The sequence below is a fragment of the Neoarius graeffei genome, chromosome 10 (genome assembly GCF_027579695.1).
Source record: "Neoarius graeffei isolate fNeoGra1 chromosome 10, fNeoGra1.pri, whole genome shotgun sequence".
NCBI classification, from domain to species: Eukaryota; Metazoa; Chordata; class Actinopteri; order Siluriformes; family Ariidae; genus Neoarius; species Neoarius graeffei.
The window spans coordinates 93,361,876-93,380,134 of record NC_083578.1 but is presented as its reverse complement, the minus strand read 5'-3'; the positions used below and the strand labels follow the sequence as shown (position 1 = coordinate 93,380,134).

Here is an 18,259-nt window from a genome sequence, read left to right as displayed (position 1 = left end):
TGATACACAGTACAGCAACAGTAATCATGGAGATGCTTGGACACAAGGTGGGCTCGGGACATAACAAACAGACGATTAGAGGCCAAGATAAAGGCAGCATGGAGAGAAGTTAGCCAGCTAGCTGAACTACAGAAAGGGAACATGGTGAATAAAGGGGCACCCAGGAAGTACAACTCACTCTCCATACCAGAGGCACTCGAAACTGCCAAACAGCGACTAACAGCTCTGGCCACCCGGTTGAAGAGATACACCAAGGAGGGAGAGGCCAGGAGAATAAACAAGCTGTTCTCCACTGAACCAGCCAAGGTGTACTCTCAGTGGCAGGGGAACAACAACCGGTCAGACCCACCAAGAGCTGAGGTGGAAAAATACTGGAAAGGCATATGGGAAAGAAAGGCATCACACAACACCGATGCCCAATGGTTAGTGGACCTAAGAGCTGACCACAGCAACCTCCCAGAACAAGAACCAGTAACCATCTCAATGGCAGACGTCCAAGAACCTTCATCCAGAACTCAATGGAAATGTGGAAGACAACCCTAGAGGCCAACTCAAAACCCATTGCCCAAGTCAACATCAAGTGCGGCATATACCAAGGAGATGCGCTATCACCACTGCTGTTCTGCATAGGCCTGAACCCCCTCAGTCGGATCATCACGAAGAGCGGCTACGGGTACCGATTCCGTAGTGGGGCAACAATCAGCCACCTGCTCTACATGGATGACATCAAGCTGTATGCCAGGAACGAGCGAGAAATAGACTAGCTGATCCACACCACCCGGATCTACAGCGATGACATAGGGATGTCATTCGGATTGGACAAGTGTGGCCGGATGGTCTCAAAGAGAGGCAAGATCATCCGGACTGAGGGGATTGACCTACCAAAGGGCAACATAGGTGATATCCAAGACAGCTACAAGTACCTTGGCATTCCACAGGCTAATGGAAACCATGAAGAGGCCACAAGGAAGTCAACCACAGCCAAATACCTCCAGAGAGTAAGGCAGGTCCTGAAAAGTCAGCTGAATGGTAAGAACAAGGTCCGAGCCATCAACATGTACGCACTACCAGTCATCAGATACCCCGCTGGTATCGTAAACTGGCCAAAGGAGGAGATAGAAGCCACAGATATCAAGACTAGAAAGCTCCTCACCATGAATGGAGGGTTCCACCCCAAGTCCAGCACCCTGAGACTATACACTAGGCGGAAAGAGGGAGGCCGAGGGCTAGTGAGCGTCAAGACCACGGTCCAGGATGAAACATCGAAAATCCGAGAATACATCAGAAAGATGGCCCCAAAGGATGAACTGCTAAGTGAATGTCTCAGGCAGCAGAACCCTGATGAGAGTGCAGAGGAGGAGGAGGAACAGACAACCTGGAGAGACAAACCCCTACATGGCATGTACCACCGTCAGATAGAGGAAGTGGCTGATATCAAGAAATCCTACCAGTGGCTGGATAATGCAGGACTGACAGACAGCACAGAGGCACTAATCATGGCAGCACAAGAACAGGCCATAAGCACAAGAGCCATAGAGGCCAGGATCTACCAGAGTAGATCAGACCCAAGATGCAGACTGTGCAAAGAAGCCCCTGAAACAGTCCAGCACATAGTAGCAGGGTGTAAGATGCTAGCTGGATCAGCGTACATGGAGAGGCACAACCAAGTGGCTGGGATAGTATACAGGAACATCTGCAACCAGTATGGAATAGAAGCACCCAAGTCCCAATGGGCCATACCACAGAAGGTGGCTGAGAACAACAGGGCCAAGGTTCTGTGGGACTTCAGCTTCCAGACTGACAAACAGATCCTGGCTAACCAACCGGACATAGTGGTGGTGGACAAAGAGCAGAAGAGGGTGGTGGTGATAGATGTGGCGATCCCAGCTGATGCCAACATCAAGAAGAAGGAACATGAGAAACTTGAGAAGTATCAAGGGTTGAAAGAGCAGCTGGAATGGATGTGGAAGGTCAAGGGTTGCGTGGTCCCCGTGGTAGTGGGGGCACTTGGGGCAGTAACCCCCAAACTGGGAGAGTGGCTCCAGCAAATCCCAGGAACAACATCTGAAGCCTCAGTCCAGAAGAGTGCAGTACTAGGAACATCGAAGATACTGCGCAGAACCCTCAAACTCCCAGGCCTCTGGTAGAGGACCCGAGCTTGAGGATGACATGGATACCACCACCCCCCCGCCGGGGGTGAGAAGGAGATTTTATATATATATATATATATATATATATATATATATATATATATATATATATATATATATATATATATGTGTGTGTGTGTGTGTGTGTGTGTGTGTGTGCAGCAGTAAAAGACCTCGGAGTGATTATTGACCCCAGTCTTTCATTGGAAACTCACATTGATAACATTACCCGGATAGCTTTCTTTCATCTCAGAAATATTGCTAAGATAAGAAATTTAATGTCACTACATGACGTGGAAAAACTAGTTCATGTTTTTGTTCCCTCCAGGTTGGATTATTGTAATGCCTTACTGTCTGGATGTTCCAATAAGTGCATAAACAAGCTCCAGTTAGTTCAAAATGCAGCAGCAAGAGTCCTTACTAGAACTAGAAAATATGACCCCATCACGCCTGTCTTATCCACACTGCATTGGCTCCCAATCACATTTCGTATTGATTATAAAATACTACTATTGACCTTTAAAGCACTGAATGGTCTCGCACCACAGTACCTGAGTGAACTTCTGCTTCTCTATGACCCGCCACGCCTACTTAGATCAAAAGGTGCAGGCTATCTGCTGGCACCTTGTATAGTGAAGGCTACATCAGGGGCGGAGCCTTTTCTTACAAAGCCCCACAGTTATGGAACAGCCTTCCAAGTAGTGTTTGGGAATCAGACACAGTCTCAGTGTTTAAGTCTCGGCTGAAAACAGATCTGTTAACAAAAGGCGTGACTAAACAGTGTTTATTTGGTAAAGGAGGAGCTCTGGAGGCATAGAGTGTTTTGGTAAACTGGGCTGTATGGATGCTGTTGGCCCCCCGCTTTCTTTTAGTTATGCTGTCATAGTTAGTTTTGCCGGAGTCCCTGCTTTCACTCAGCACACAATGTACACTGTTCTTAACCATTAGGTGACACCAGGCATCCCTAACAACCTGTGTTTCTCTGTCCAGTTTCATATCACTCCTGAGACACCACTGATGCTGAACCTCTCCTGCTCTCCAGAGTCACCTGATCCATCCTGATGCCGTACTTATGGCTGACGTTCTCATCACATCGCTCCTGTGGAGGACGGCCCCCATATGGACAGTCTAAAGTCACACTTAGAAGACACTCTGGCAGTTTTGCACAGATGGTTTAGGACTACAATCACCATGATAACTTTAGGACTGCAGTTGTCATGAACAGTTTTACACTCAAGTCTCCATCAATGAACAGTTGATAACTTCAACAAAACAGACTTCCTGTTAAACTATACTGAATTTCCTGGTTACACAGTTGTACTTTGTGACTATAGGACACAGTTATAGAAGTGAGTTATTTATAATCACGCTATCTGTTATCACCCAGATGGGGATGATACCACCATTACCACCAAGCCTGAGGTAATGGTGGTTAGGAAAAAACTCCCTGAGATGACATGATTAAGAAACCTTGAGAGGAACCAGACCCTAAAGAACACTGCACCAACTGATGAGCATGTTTAAACAAATTGGATGGAATAATGAAGGAGGAGGACGACCTCAGAATTCTTCAGCATAACCTCAAACCATCAGAAACTCGGACAAAGTTGTTTTGAAGATAATGAGCTCAAACACGCATCAGAGATGGTTGCTGATAAAGCAGGAGATTGAGCTTAAAACAAGGCCTGACCTTAACCCTGTCAAAAATACGTGCTTAAAACTGTGCTTAAAATTTGGGTCTGTGCTAGAAAACACACAAATTTACTTGAACTCTACCAACTCTGTCAAAACGAGTGAAGAGGAGAGGACAAATATCCAACCAGGATTCCGACTGAAGGTGTTCATGGGGAACAAAAACATGTGGTGAAGGAGAAACTCACTCAGGGAGATTTAACCAAATATCAGGTGGCTGTATGTACAATTTTGATCCTGTGTTGATCCGAGACACCCAAAGATAAATTAAAACTTGTGCAATAAATTCTTGTTTTTTTCTATTAAAGATGTATGTTGTAATCATTCTGCTACAGAAAAAGAGCAGTTCAAACAAATCACTGAAAGTCCAAAACTGCCCTAACATTCATGTCCATGATGAGTGTCTGTAAACTTCTGACTGGATCATCATTTTATTCAGTGACATCGTTATCTACACAGATTGTTAAATTACATTAACGACGAACATATTTCAGATTATCAGGGTTTACTCTCAATTTACTTAGTTACACTTATAATAATAATAAGCAAAAAAGTGCAGTTTGTCCAACTCAGAATTTGCACAAACTGAGACTCAGAAGGAAAATGAGTCAGAATCTGAATCCAAAATCAGAAGTGAACTCATGCACACATGCAGCCGGACTGTAAATCAGACTGCAAGCACGTCTGCGCTCAGCCTGAGTTTCATACCCTGATAAGGCAGAAGACTCCTGCCTGGAGATATAAACGGATATAAAACACACGTGATTAATGTCACCTGAAAATCAGAAAGTGTGTGTTAACTCCGATCTGAGAAACCGTTCATTACAACATATTTATCATTCCCCAGTTTGTATGAGTGTTTTCATTACTCCCAACATCAGATGGCGCACAAACACAAGGTCACTTTCAGTCAGAAAGGATGCGAGAGTAAAATATTTTCTGTCCCAGAAAGACGTATGTGTTTAATCTGCAGAGTTTAACAACATGGAGGTTTTGTGACTCACTGGGCAGCGTCTCTCAGCTCAGACACACTCCTGCTTTTACCCAGTCCATCTTTAAACACTGTTCTGTTGGCGACAGTTAAAGTGCCATTTCTGGTGATGAAATCAGGGAAACATCTCTGCAGGACTGAACACACACACCAGAAAGACCATCAGAGTTCATTAATCACACAGTAAAGTGTAACGCTCCTGCTTTTTATAGGATTCATCATGGAGATTAAAGAATTGGTTAAAAATCTCCACAGTGGTCTCCTTTAGCACGAATATCAGCGATCAACTGAGATGTGTTTAGTGTATGAAGGGTGTCTTTATTTTTGCATCTTTTCCAAACTTTAAAATAGAACTTTATTCCCATCCACATTACTTCCAGATTTAGCTACAAATGCACTCAGATGACGGGTATATGGGCGGGGCATATGATACCCAGGGGTATGAAGACCCAGGGGGTGGGGCATACAGGATCAGACCCAGGGGGCGGGGTATATGGCCTGGGAATGGAGTGATATCATTAGAGCAACATTTTGTTTATTTCTCCTTAAAGCAGCATTATGAGAGAGTTGGTGTTTTGGGCTCGAGAGCTCCCCCTACAGTGCTTTAAGCCCCTCATGGGCAGCTGTACACACGTTTGTTTACAAGATGGTGATGAAATGGCAGAAGTCAAAAGCAGCACGTTGACTGACAAGGAAGAGTAACATTACAGGATTTTACACAAATATAAACACAGTTTTATTTATCATGGCATCAGAGATGAACAAGAAAAATAACAAAAGAATGACAAATTTTAATTTTGCTGAAATCCTGTGTTTGCGGTTTGAATGTGGAGTTTGTGTGGAATCAACACGATATAGACACACATTACACACAACACACTGAACAATATCATTACAAACTCACTGAGACAGATTTACAAAGTGACAAACTTTCAAAGACTCAACAAATGCTTTGGCGTGAGATGAATTTATCTATTTTCATGTTCGCCTGAGACAGATCGAGGTTAGATGGCTTTTGTCATCTGCAAAAACTACAAATCTCTGTGAAACGGAAACGCGGATAAAGTTACAGCCGACATCACAGCCTTTCCTCAATAATGTTGGCAGGGCGTAACTCCGCTGTCCGATTGTCATCGTTTTCCTGTTAGTCGTGAGATAAATCGCTACTGTCGAAGTACACGCGCAGCTCAGACTTTTATTTACCGTCCTCCAAGTCAAAATTTTCACAAGTATGGCACACAACTCAGAATAGTAACATGCTAAGCTAACATAGCCACACCACTGACATATCTAATGCTGGGGGATGCTAACAGATAAAGAACAGCTAGTCAACTGAGTTAACCTCGCAAAACCTGGATGCCACGGACACACAGTGATGCAAACTCTGGTGGCAAACTCACTAACAAAGCCAGACAGAAACCACCACAAGAGCACCGATTACCAGTACTGATGTCGGAGTGTGACCTCGTAAAGTGCCGTAAAGCGTTACACAGCCCTCTCAGAGACGCTACAGAGTGCTATTACAGGTGAACTGGGCAGGGAGACGAGATGGAGGACAAGCCATCCTCCCTTTAACACATCCCTGTGCCATCAAAATGATTGTGAAGCTGATATTTTAAGGTAAAATTCCTCCATAATGCTGTGTTAACAGATAATAATCCTGCAGTGACTGAGGCTGAATCAATAAAACATCAGTGTAACTCACAGGGTCTGCTGGGAACAAGCATCAGGGGACAATCTTCATCTCTCATCACCTGAACAACAGACTACAACACACACATAAAAAGTTTGGACACACCCATTCATAGTAATGGTATGATTGACAGACAGACAGACAGACAGACAGACAGACAGACAGACGTTGCCTGTGGCTGGATGTTGGTACCAGATGGGCGCGTCTGAGTGTTTCAGAAACTGCTGATCTGGCACCATCATCCATGCCACAGTTAAAAGTCACACAGATCAGACTTTTTCTTCAGTCTGACATGAATGTTAAAGCTCTTCACCTGAATCTGTAGGAGTTTATACACTGTGCTGCTGCCACATGATTGGCTGATTAGACATGAGCCAATAAAGCATATAGGTGTTCCTATTAAAATGGACAGGGATGACATTTTTCTTTTCTTTTTTTTTTTTTTATTTCTTTTTAAAAAGTGTGTGCACGCACGCTCACGAGCCTGGATCAATCTAGCACTGTGGTGTGTACTGGCATAGTTATTAACACGTGTGTGTGTGTGTGTGTGTGTGTGTGTATTACATAGGAAGAGACTAAATAAATAAAATTTGTGACTCAGCCAAAGCACCATCATGGTGATAAAATGGAGGTGTGCTTGACACACACACACGTTCCATATTTAATCATCAAAACACCAGAACTAACTTTCTAATGTGGCCTGGGTAATACAGACAGTGAGACAGACAGACAGACAGCGAGACAGACAGACAGCGAGACAGACAGGTCATGTTACTTTCGTGGGAGTGTTGAATCCAGGTCTGCAGAACTGTCTGTAATAATCCCAGTGACTCTGGTTCCTGCTGTAGCTGTACTGTACATCCATATACGTAATAAACCTGTCCGGACACCCTGATACACACAACTACACACACACACACACACACACACACACACACACACACACAGAATTACTGCACATTCTGATGTTTGATGTGAACATTAACTGAAGCTCTTGACCTGAATCCGCATGATTTTACTGCGCTGATAACTTAAAATTATCGTGTGTGTGTGTGTGTGTGTGTCAGTGCACGCATGCATATGTGGGGTGCAGTGTGTCTCTAAGCTGCTGTACCTGTCTTGTGGAACACTGCAGATTAATGAGCACCGCTGGATTGGCACATTGTAAGATGTTGAAATAAAACAGTACGGCTTTATTTCTGCACAAAACACAACGAAGAACAAAAACATTTAAAAAGAACATTAAGATCACACGCTGAACCCTGGAGTTAAATAACATTACAGACTAAAAACTATGGATTAGAGATTCTGACTGTAATCCAGACACAGTCATGTGGTTACAGCTGCAGTGGTGTGAAGGTCGCCTGAATGGGACAAACGCTACTGTGAACTCAGGACGCGACAGGACGAAGTGAGGTCAAAAGGTTCCGGGATTGTTCCCGCTGCGAATGAACGGAGCGCCGTATGGTCATGCGGCAGGAGCGAGCAGGAACTCTCGGGAGTCAGTATGCTGCGCGATGTCATGCGGTCAGCATCAGGACCCATTTTTGTCCCACGTTTTGACACATCACTGGAGGACACCAAGAGTTCAGAGGACCCCAGGATCCTGATGCACAATGCGCTCGATTTCTTGGACATTTTTAACGGTTGTGCTCATGAAGCATTTGCAGGGTCTCTGACACCAAGTCCCCGAGTTTGACACAGAATTTTTGATGTTTGCTTTCTGGTCCACAGTAAAATCACAATGTGCACGTGAACATTATCACAGAAACACATGTCCTGATGGCGTTACTGCTTCATCTTGCTGCATGACTGCGTAACACTTCATTTGGCCACGACAGGAACAGTCCCAGAATGTGCTGATCACATCTCGTATACTACACTACAATACAATACAGTGCAATATACTCACTCCCTCTATCTCCCCCTCATGCACACACACACACACACACAGTGTTACTTACTCATTAGCGGTACCCTGTTGGCTACAGAACTGGCCATAACTGTCAGTGGGGTAAATCACTTTCCGAGGGTCACCATACATCCATGCTACACACACACACACACACAGAATAGAAATTGATGATGTTTATGTATGATGGCTCTTCGAGTTATTCATCAGTTTGTTCATTCAGTCAATATTTTATAAATTCATTTATTTAACTAGTCATTTGACTTCATTCATGTTTTTTTCTGTTCATTATGACCTCAAACTTTTTATCTGTGAACAGACTTCACTCTCTCTATGAATGAACAGACTGTGAGTGAGTGACAGAGAGAGAGAGAGAGAGAGAGATGAAACTGGCAGTAATGAGTGTGTTACTCACCCACTGTTCCCAGAGCAATGTAGCTGAGGATGATGATGACAAAGAAGCCACAGCAGAGCATGTCTGTACAGCGCCTGGAGAGATCATGATGATGATCATCGTTGGTATCATGAGGAATGAGAGTGACAGGGACACTGAGTACTTCACTGCTATCAACGCGTTAATGTGAAATCCACAGTCGTCATGATAAAGAGAATTTTATCTTCATGTTTTCAACCTGCTTATTCCTGTTTAAAATGGTGAATTAAAAATGTGAGGAAATTCCGCCATGGGTTCAGCGCTGCGTTTTGATGGTTTGTTATCCTAATACGGAGACTATTTTAATATCAGTGATCTGTATTGATAGTGTACCTTTTGCGTACAGGTCCTCTGAACATCGGATCAAACTTGTGAGGTTCACCTGTAACAGAGGAACATCAGTAACATTAACACCATCTGTTAGAGGAAACGGTAAAGGCAAACAACGAAATAAAGTACTATTTATGAATTAATCAGACAACAGCAGGAAGATTTATTCAGAGATATGCACACTCCCAACTGGTGAAACTCATATACACGGTTTAATGCTAATGATGTCAGAGTGGTATTAGCCAATCACAGGCTTTGGTTAGGGCAGGTATGAAAAATACTGCTGCTTTCCCAAAGTTCAGCTGCCCTGTGAGGTTTAAAGATGTGCTGGATGAAGGACGTGTATGGAAGTGAGTGGAAGAGTGGAGAGAGAGAGCGAGCGAGCAGGAGAGGGAAAGAAAGGGAGGGCGTGCAGAAGAGTGGGGGGAGAGCAGGGGAGGGAGGGAGTGGAAGGAGAGTATATAATAACTAAAGAGGAACAAATTGGTTACAAATCTCCAGTGTCTTCTCTTCATATCATAAATGATGATGAACAGGAGACTCCCACAGAGCACAACCACAAAATCTCTCCTCATCCCCAGATCACAGGGCCTCGTGTCTTTACACTCTGCAATTGTTACTAATTACTTTTAATGAGGCAGAAAACGAAAGAGAACACCTTTGAGATGTAACCATGGAAACACTTCCATAGTAGCTCATCAGTGTTAAAGGACAGTACAGGAAATTACTGCCTTTTTATCCCCCCTTCATCTTGGTATTATTATTATTCAGTTAAATTTAATAACACCTTTCTCATACCCAAGATCGCTTTACAATTATAGGGGGGGAAGAAAAAAAAAAAAAAAGTTGTTACTTTTATTGTAACTTTTTATAAGAAAAAGTGAATAATGATGTGTGTGTGCTTTATGTTAATAATTTACATTCACCTCATTCGTTTTCTAATTTTTATCCAACACACATACTGTGCTGAACGAGCATCATCTTCTCACACACAGTCTGTCTCTGTGTCCAAGAGCAGCAGCAAAAGAGAGAGACACAACCATCTGTCACGCTGTCTGTCTCTCCATGTCTGTCTGTGCAGCAGTGAGAAACCCTTTTTACTCAATCGAGGTAGCAGTGGACAACTAAAACTAACACCTGTACTGTGTTTGACAAACTGGATATATTTTCAGGAAGACTGATCTAATCACCATCAATCAAACAGCATTACAGGATATTTATTCCACCTGACTGCTATCACACCAACATTCCAACATCGGCACGGTGGTGTAGTGGTAGCACGGTCGCCTCACAGCAAGAAGGTTCTGGGTTCAAACCCAGCGGCCGGCGAGGGCCTTTCTGTGTGGAGTTTGGATGTTCTCCCCGTGTCTGCGTGGGTTTCCTCCGGGTGCTCCGGTTTCCCCCACAGTCCAAAGACATGCGGTTAGGTTAATATGGGACGGCCTTGGGCTGAGGTGCCCTTGAGCGAGGCACCGAACTCCCAACTGCTCCCCGGGCGCTGTTAGCATGGCTGCCCACTGCTCTGGATGTGTGTGTGTGTGTGTGTGCTCATTGTTCACAGGTGTGTGCATGTGTGTGTTCACTGCTTCAGATGGATTAAATGCAGAGAGGAAATTTCACAAGTGTGTGATGAATAAAAATTGTGCTTTCTCTTCTTTTTTCCCCCCATCCTTCAGTGGACGAGAGCAAAACATTTTAATCCAAGAGGTAAAATGGAGACTCTGAGTGCAAACTTGAAGTGACTGTAAAATACAACTTCTTCAGAGGAATAAACTGAGACTTGCATGACAAGAGCATGCCTAATAATCTGTACACCCACCCACCCCAGCAGTTCCTCTCAAGGATTCTTCATTGTTTTTTTCCCTCTCCACTACTGCCTTAGGCTTGCTTTGTGATAGCGTCCCTTGTTAAAAGTGCTACAGCTGTGGAAAAAATTAAGAGACCACTGCAAAATTATCAGTTTGCCTGGTTTTACTATTTATAGGTTTGTGTTTGAGGAACAAACATTTTTGTTTTATTCCATAAACCACTGACAACATTTCCCCCAAATTCCACAAAAAAATATTTTCACTTAAAAGCATTTAATTGCAGAAAATGAAAACTGGTCAAAATAACAAAAAAGATGAAGTGTTTTCAGACCTTGAATGGAAAAAATGTACACAGAAATCAAGATCATATTCAATTTTAAAACACAATAATATGTTCGAACTCATCCTGAGTTCAGAAATCAGTATCTGGTGGAATAATCCTGACATTTAAAATCACAGCTTTCATGCGTCTTGGCATGCTCTCCACCAGTCAATCACGTTGCTCTTGGGTAACTTTATGCCACTCCTGGTGCAAAAATTCAAAATCAGCTCAGCTTTGTTTGATGGCTTGTGATCATCCATCTTCCACTTGATCACATTTCAGAAGTTTTCAATGGGGTTCAGGTCTGGAGATTGGGCTGGCCATGACAGGGTCTTGATCTTGCGGTCCTCCATCCACAACTTGTTTGACCTGGCTGTGTGGCATGGAGCATTGTCCTGCTGGAAAACCCAGTCCTTAGGAGTCAGGGAACATTGTCAGAGCAGAAGGAAGCAAGTTTTCTTCCAGGAGAACCCTGTACTTGGCTTGATTCATGCGTCCTTCACAAACAAAACTCCACCCCATTCCAGCCTTGCTGAAGCACCCCCAGATCATCACTGATCCTCCACCAAATTTCACAATGGGTGTGAGACACTGGCTTATCAGCCTCTCCAGGTCTCTGTCTAATCATTAGATGGCCAGGTGATGGGAAAAGCTGAAAATTGGACTCATTAGAGAAAATGACCTTACTCCAGTCCTCTATGGTCCAATTCTTATGGTCTTGAGCAAACCTCAGCTTGGCTCTTCTTTGCTTCTCACTGATGAAGAGCTTTTTTTTTTCCTAGCTTTGCAGGACTTCAACCCCACCTGGATGGGCCTGTTTTGAACCGTCCTTGCTGTGCACTTAAAGGAGATATGCAGAGCCTTTATTTTATTTGTTAATGTTATAGGGCTGCCTTGCCACCGTCGCCACAGGCTTGCTCATTGGGGATAGATTAGGGATAAAATTAGTTCATGTTTTAAGTCGTTCAAATTCTGTGAAGCTGCTTTGCGACAACGTTTATTGTTAAAAGCGCTGTACAAATAAACTTGACTTGATTTTTAAATAAATTTCTGAGTGGATAGTATCTCCATCCTTGACTCTTGTATACTGCATAAATGGAAATTATATACAAGTTAAAAATTGACCGCAAAGTTGTGATTGGCGCTGCCCCGCTGAGCCAGCCAGCCCTGAGTGAGTGACGTCACAGCGGTAACCGGTTTTAAGGCCGAGGCCTTTTACAGCTATAGACCAAAGTCATATAAATAAAAATTTATGGTGAAAGTAAGAAATACCGTTACCGACTTGCTCAACCAAGACTGATTTGACTTCACTGATTGCGGGTTGATTCTCATTAAAACAGGATGGGTGTTATAACTTACGCAACATACATGTACATGCATGCTTTTTCACTGATAAAACATAAAAGGCTCATTAAATAATCAGATGAACTGAGACAATCACATTCTGAAGCAAATTAAATAATCTTATACCGCTAACTTAAACACGCAATACAAGTTACATGAATTAATCTAAATGCAAGTAAACAGTGTGGTTTTTTTTTATCCAAATGAGAGTCGGAGTTTACCCGTCTGTGCTCTCGCTTCTTGAAGGCCGATCTTGTGGCCGATTGTTTTTGAAACAGTCCGACTTTCAGTTGTTCGTTCAGTTCTCCATTCATTCACTTCTTCCATGTAAGGGCGAGATGGCGGCAATATCCAGTTTAGAAATCAGACGGCTGCTCCATTCATTCACTTTACTTCATACTGTGTATTCTGCCATTACTGCTCGGCTCAGGCAATTACTAAAACCCGGGACGGAACGGGATGTCACCAGTTTTAGCAACAACTGCGGGGAGGTCACTGTCCGAGCGATATGTCCCGTCCCGTTCCATCCCGGGTTTTAGCAACAACCCTCGGCTCACTCCGGGAGGACTGGTTCAACTGAACTCACTTTCCTTTTAAAAACGTACATAAAATACCTTCCTTTCCTTGTAGTTTTCTTTTCCTTTAATTGTTGGTACTGCACCCTCTTTCAATCCGGGTTTATAGCCAACGCTCCTCAACAGATCAGAGGTCTCGTATGAGTCTTCAGTAAAATGTGCAGAGCAGAGGAGAGACCGCTTCATAGGCGCCCAATGTGTCCGTGAACTTCTCGCAAAACGCATCCAAATCTTTGCAGTTTGAACATTCTTGGGCCATGAATGCAACTTAAATCCACCTTCTGTCGTGTTACTGCACCGGCGAGCAACACATCTACGTGGCATGGTGATAAATTAGCTCAAAATGGAGGATCGGAGTTGCAGTCAGCTCTGTGTTTTAGTATAGCGGAAATGGCGATGAGACCGATAGACTTCCTGCTGTGACGTTATGGACGTCAAGGTCATTCACTCAGACCGCTACCTATATAAATCACTTTAATTGTAAAAATTACTACATTAGATTTATTGTTAACGCTTAAAACTATTCCTGTGCCGTTCTTGAGGTCTCAAGGCATTTATACACGAAAGTGAGGCCATGGCTCTGCGTATATGCTTTAACCCCAATTGCCATTCTTTTTGTAGATCACTTGATGTCATCCTACGGTTGTTGAGTGACATTTGAAGGAGTTGACGATTATCCCATCATGTTGTTTTCATCTTCTGCCAGTCTGTAACTTTGTTGTCCTCAGTGTCTGCTACTTGGCTTTTTTTTTTTTTTTAAATCTTTCTTTATTGAGGGTAGCACTAAATATCTGTAGATAATTTACACGTGGCCCTCAAAAAAAAAATCTCAACTCAAAAAGATAAAACATCTCATCTCATTATCTCTAGCCGCTTTATCCTTCTACAGGGTCGCAGGCAAGCCGGAGCCTATCCCAGCTGACTACGGGCGAAAGGCGGGGTTCACCCTGGACAAGTCGGCAGGTCATCACAGGCAAAAAGATAACAATTAATATAAATTAAAAGCAAAGCCTAAAATGAAAATTACAATACAAATTTATGATTCTTAATCATAGTGTTAAATGAACCCAGGCTTGAACAGTTCTTTATCTCTTTAGGGAGATTGTTCCATAACTTGGCCGCACTGAACATGAAAGTTCTTTCTCCGAATGTTTTATTTATCCTGGGCAGAACTAAATTACTGGTTGTGTTTCTAGTACCCCTGGAGTGAACCAAGCTAAATTTGGTAAATTTATCTGACATATATCTCGGTAATAGACCATTCAATGCTTTGAAGACTATTTTAACCTTTGAGACTGCAACTTGCTCTGGAAACGACACAATGCCAAGCTTGTCAAAGAGTTCTTTCGAAGAGTTCTTTTGAACTGCCATCTTTGAAATTTCGAGGATGGAAGCAACCCGATGCTCACTGTAGCCCTCTGCCATTAAAACCAGAATTAAACCCTTCTTTTTCCTCACTCAAAACTTTTCTTTTTAACTCTTTTGGCATGGCAAACAGATATTTTTGTATTCTAATTAAATTTAAGGTACTACTAGCACTGGTTTTTGCCATCCAAACTGGGCCTATTGCAAAAGGATAGTGATGACCACAGCAGTGTTTTTTATACTTTTCCTCATTAAATAAGATCTGGTTCAGTGATCACCTAATCAGTACCTCATTAAGTAAAAGGAGATGTGCTTGGGTTGGAATTCCAGTATGGACCCTTTTCACGTGACGTCACGACAAACGCGGCCGCCATTTTGGACGTGTACTACCAGTAGTTTACCACAGCCAACATTGAGAAACGGCAGCAAAGAAAGTGTTTATTTTCAGCAAGACTTCCATCATGCCACTATATTGTTGTGCACCTGGATGTAGTAACCATCAACAAACAAGGCAAGGGTTATCATTTTATCGGATCCCGGTAGATGCTGACCGACAGAGAAGATGGATAGCGGCATACCAACGCTTGTGTAGTGACCACTTTGTTGGAGGTAAGACGAATAAAATTAGCCAGAAAAGGCATTACATTGCTGTTAACATTCTGTGGCGGCGAGTGTGTAACCAAATAGGCTAAAATAACCCATTGTAACCTCTTTGTTCTTCTGTAGTAGCTATTAGCTAACAACATTAGCTAGCGTTGTGTTCCTTTGCTGTTGGTAGACTGTAGGACAGATCAGAGGCAGTGTCCTACAAACAGTGCTTAATTTGAGGGGGAGCAAGCCGGAGCGCGCTCCGGAACCTCGGGCGTTGGCTCCGGCAGCTATTTACACTGGATCCGGTGATCCGACACCTCTTTTGACTATGTAACAAACAAACAAAAAAAAACAAATAATTAAATAAAAAAATGCAAGTTTATTTAGTGTTAATGTCTGATTTTGATATCTGCCTTGTTGGTGATTTCTCTCATGAAACGACATCCACAAAATATCTGCAGATGAACTTAATTTGCAGTGTTATTACAAAACATGCCCAGAAGCGCAGCGCCGCGCCCCCCTCTTTTTTTCCGCACCGGAGCCGCTCATCCTCTGCGCTCCGGGACCTCCCACTTTACAAATTAAGCACTGCCTACAAATAAGTGTTCAAAACAAGAGGAACATGTATTTGTCTCTTAAATCCAGGCCGTTCCCTGTAATGTCACAACGGTTGGAGAAAGTAATGGCAAATAGTGAGTGCACAAACCGTAGAAGGTAAACTGTACACAGCGCCAGGGCAGTGTGATGGTATGTCTACTTTTAGATTGTGTTAGCTGATCAATGAACACACTCGTCACTCGACGAGTTTCACGTCTTTACGACGGATACTTAAATGTGTGTTAGGTATTATTGTTGCAGTCTAAGCAGTCATTGTAGCAGCTAGATGAGCGAGAACCGAAAGGGTCTGTGCCATAAACCGTTATTTCTGTACGGCGTTGCTAATGTGTCGTTACTGTTGTTATTTCTCCCTCTGCTCGCCCTGTAAATGCCCTACGTCGCTGGATAGCGAAGGTGTTTTCTGCATCTCGCTCCTTTTTCTTGTATGTTCTCCGTTTGTCGCCTTCCTCGCATTCAAACCAATTCGAGCCGAAGTCCGCTACATGTCCAAAATGGTGGTCACGTTTACGAAGGTCACGTGACTGAAAAGGGTCTATAGACACTGGAATGAAATGGCTGCCAGACATAGAGATGCTGATTAAAAAAAAAAATTAAGTGGTCTCCTAATTTTTCCCCAGAGCTGTATATAAATAAAACTGAATTGAACTGAAAATGTCTGGTACAAAACCAACATTAAATCAGCACGATTCTGTGATCATTGTGTTTGACCAATCAGTGACTTGCACCATTTATAGCTCCACCCACAAGTCCTTATTTGGTTCTCTGAGTAGCCTGCATGAAGGAGAACCAAACTCAGCAACAGTGCTTAATAAAAGTACCATTCACTCTAACATATCTGTCTCCATGTCTCTCTCTTGGCCTGTCCGTCTCTCTCAGTGGCATGTGAGACAGTGTTGAAACGTGTTGGTATTACAGATGGCTGACTGAGTCGGTCAGAGTGATGACGGAGTATTCAGTTCCACACAAACCCACACTGTACAGAGTTAAAACAGGACATCGGAGACCAGATTTAACCTGCTGTAGGTGGAACACTAAGGCACTAATGTGGTTTGAGACACAGCCTGTATGATGTGGCACAAACATTAAACAAGCTAATGTTCAGACAAACAAAGTGCAACAAGTTTCAACTCAACTCGGTCATTCTTCCACATACATAGTATACAGAAGAAAATGACATTTTGTTCTTACGGACCAAGGTGCATAGACCATGGAAACAACAAATATTCAAGATAAAACAGTAACCATTAAATAGTACAAGAGCTGGTAAATAGCTGTGCAAACATCACATAACATGAGATGACATAAGAAGCATAACCTAATGACAACATAAAATGAATTGGAAAAAAAAAGTGTAATATAAACATCAGAACTATGGAGGCAAGTGTAATGAGGTAGAGAATAAAGTGCCAGTGCACAATTTAAAGTGACCGTGTGCAGTTTCTGTGTAAAATGTCCATTGTCCCTTTTAGAGTGACGGTGCATAGACACTTTGGATGTCCATTGTCTATTGTGTGTGGCGTAGGATGGGGAAGGCAGGTTGTTAGGAGAGTGAGGTGTTGGGTGGCACTAGGGTGTTCAGGGCTCTGACAACTTAGAGTAAGAAGCAGTTACAGAACCTTGCAGTCTGTATCCTGATGCTGCAGAGCCTTCTGCCTGATGGCAGAGAGTTAAAACAGACTGGGGGGGGGGGGGGGGGGGGGGGAGAAGGGTCCTTCACACTGGCAGAGGCTCTGCGTACACAACATGCCTGGAAGAGGTCCTGGACGGAGGGGAGGGAGATTTTCAAGTTCCTCTCAGTTGTCCTCACTATGCATTGTAGGGTCTTGCATTCTAAGTGTTTTGCAGTTCCTGAACCGCAGAGTGATGCAGCTGGCGAGGACGCTCTTCACAGTTCCTCTGTAGGTGGTGAGGATGGGTGGTGGAAGGCTGGCTCTCTTCAGTCTCCACAGGAAGTGAAGATGTTGTGCCTTCTTTACAGCAGAGTTGATGGACTAGGTGAGGTCATCAGAAAATGTGCCCAACAAGATACTTGGTGCTTCTGACTCTACTTCAGAGCTACTGCTGAGCAGAGGAAGGCAGTCAGCCGACCCTCTCAGGAAATCTACAACAATCTTGTCTATATGAAGAGATACTGTTGTTGTGACACCAATTCACCAGTAGTTCCACCACCTCTCTGTATGGTGTTTCATTGTTGTTTCTGGTGAGGCCCACTACTGTCATGTCATCAGCAAACTTGACAAGGAGGTTGGATTCTGACTTGACTGTGCAGTCATGGGTGAGCAGCATGAACAGCAGTGGGCTGAGAATGCAGCCTTGGAGGAGTGGGGGACACCTGTGCTCAGCATGATGGTGCCTGATGTTCTGCTGCCGATGTACACAGACTATGGTCTCTGTCAGAAAGTCTAGAATCCAGTTGCAGAGTGGGGGTGTTGAGG

General features: G+C 43.5%; 1 protein-coding gene across 3 annotated transcripts in view; it reads right to left on the bottom strand.

The window, feature by feature from the left end:
* slc44a5b (solute carrier family 44 member 5b) overlaps positions 1–18,259 on the bottom strand; it is a 69,868-nt gene that overhangs the window by 12,675 nt on the left and 38,934 nt on the right. For all 3 annotated transcript variants that reach the window (XM_060932681.1, XM_060932680.1, XM_060932679.1), the window contains 7 exons: positions 9,205–9,253; positions 8,854–8,927; positions 8,491–8,575; positions 7,641–7,725; positions 7,302–7,430; positions 6,539–6,599; positions 4,847–4,970 (listed from right to left, as the gene is read on the bottom strand). In XM_060932681.1, the coding sequence (XP_060788664.1) occupies positions 4,847–4,970; positions 6,539–6,599; positions 7,302–7,430; positions 7,641–7,725; positions 8,491–8,575; positions 8,854–8,927; positions 9,205–9,253 (607 nt within the window). The remainder of the gene's footprint in view (positions 1–4,846; positions 4,971–6,538; positions 6,600–7,301; positions 7,431–7,640; positions 7,726–8,490; positions 8,576–8,853; positions 8,928–9,204; positions 9,254–18,259) is intronic.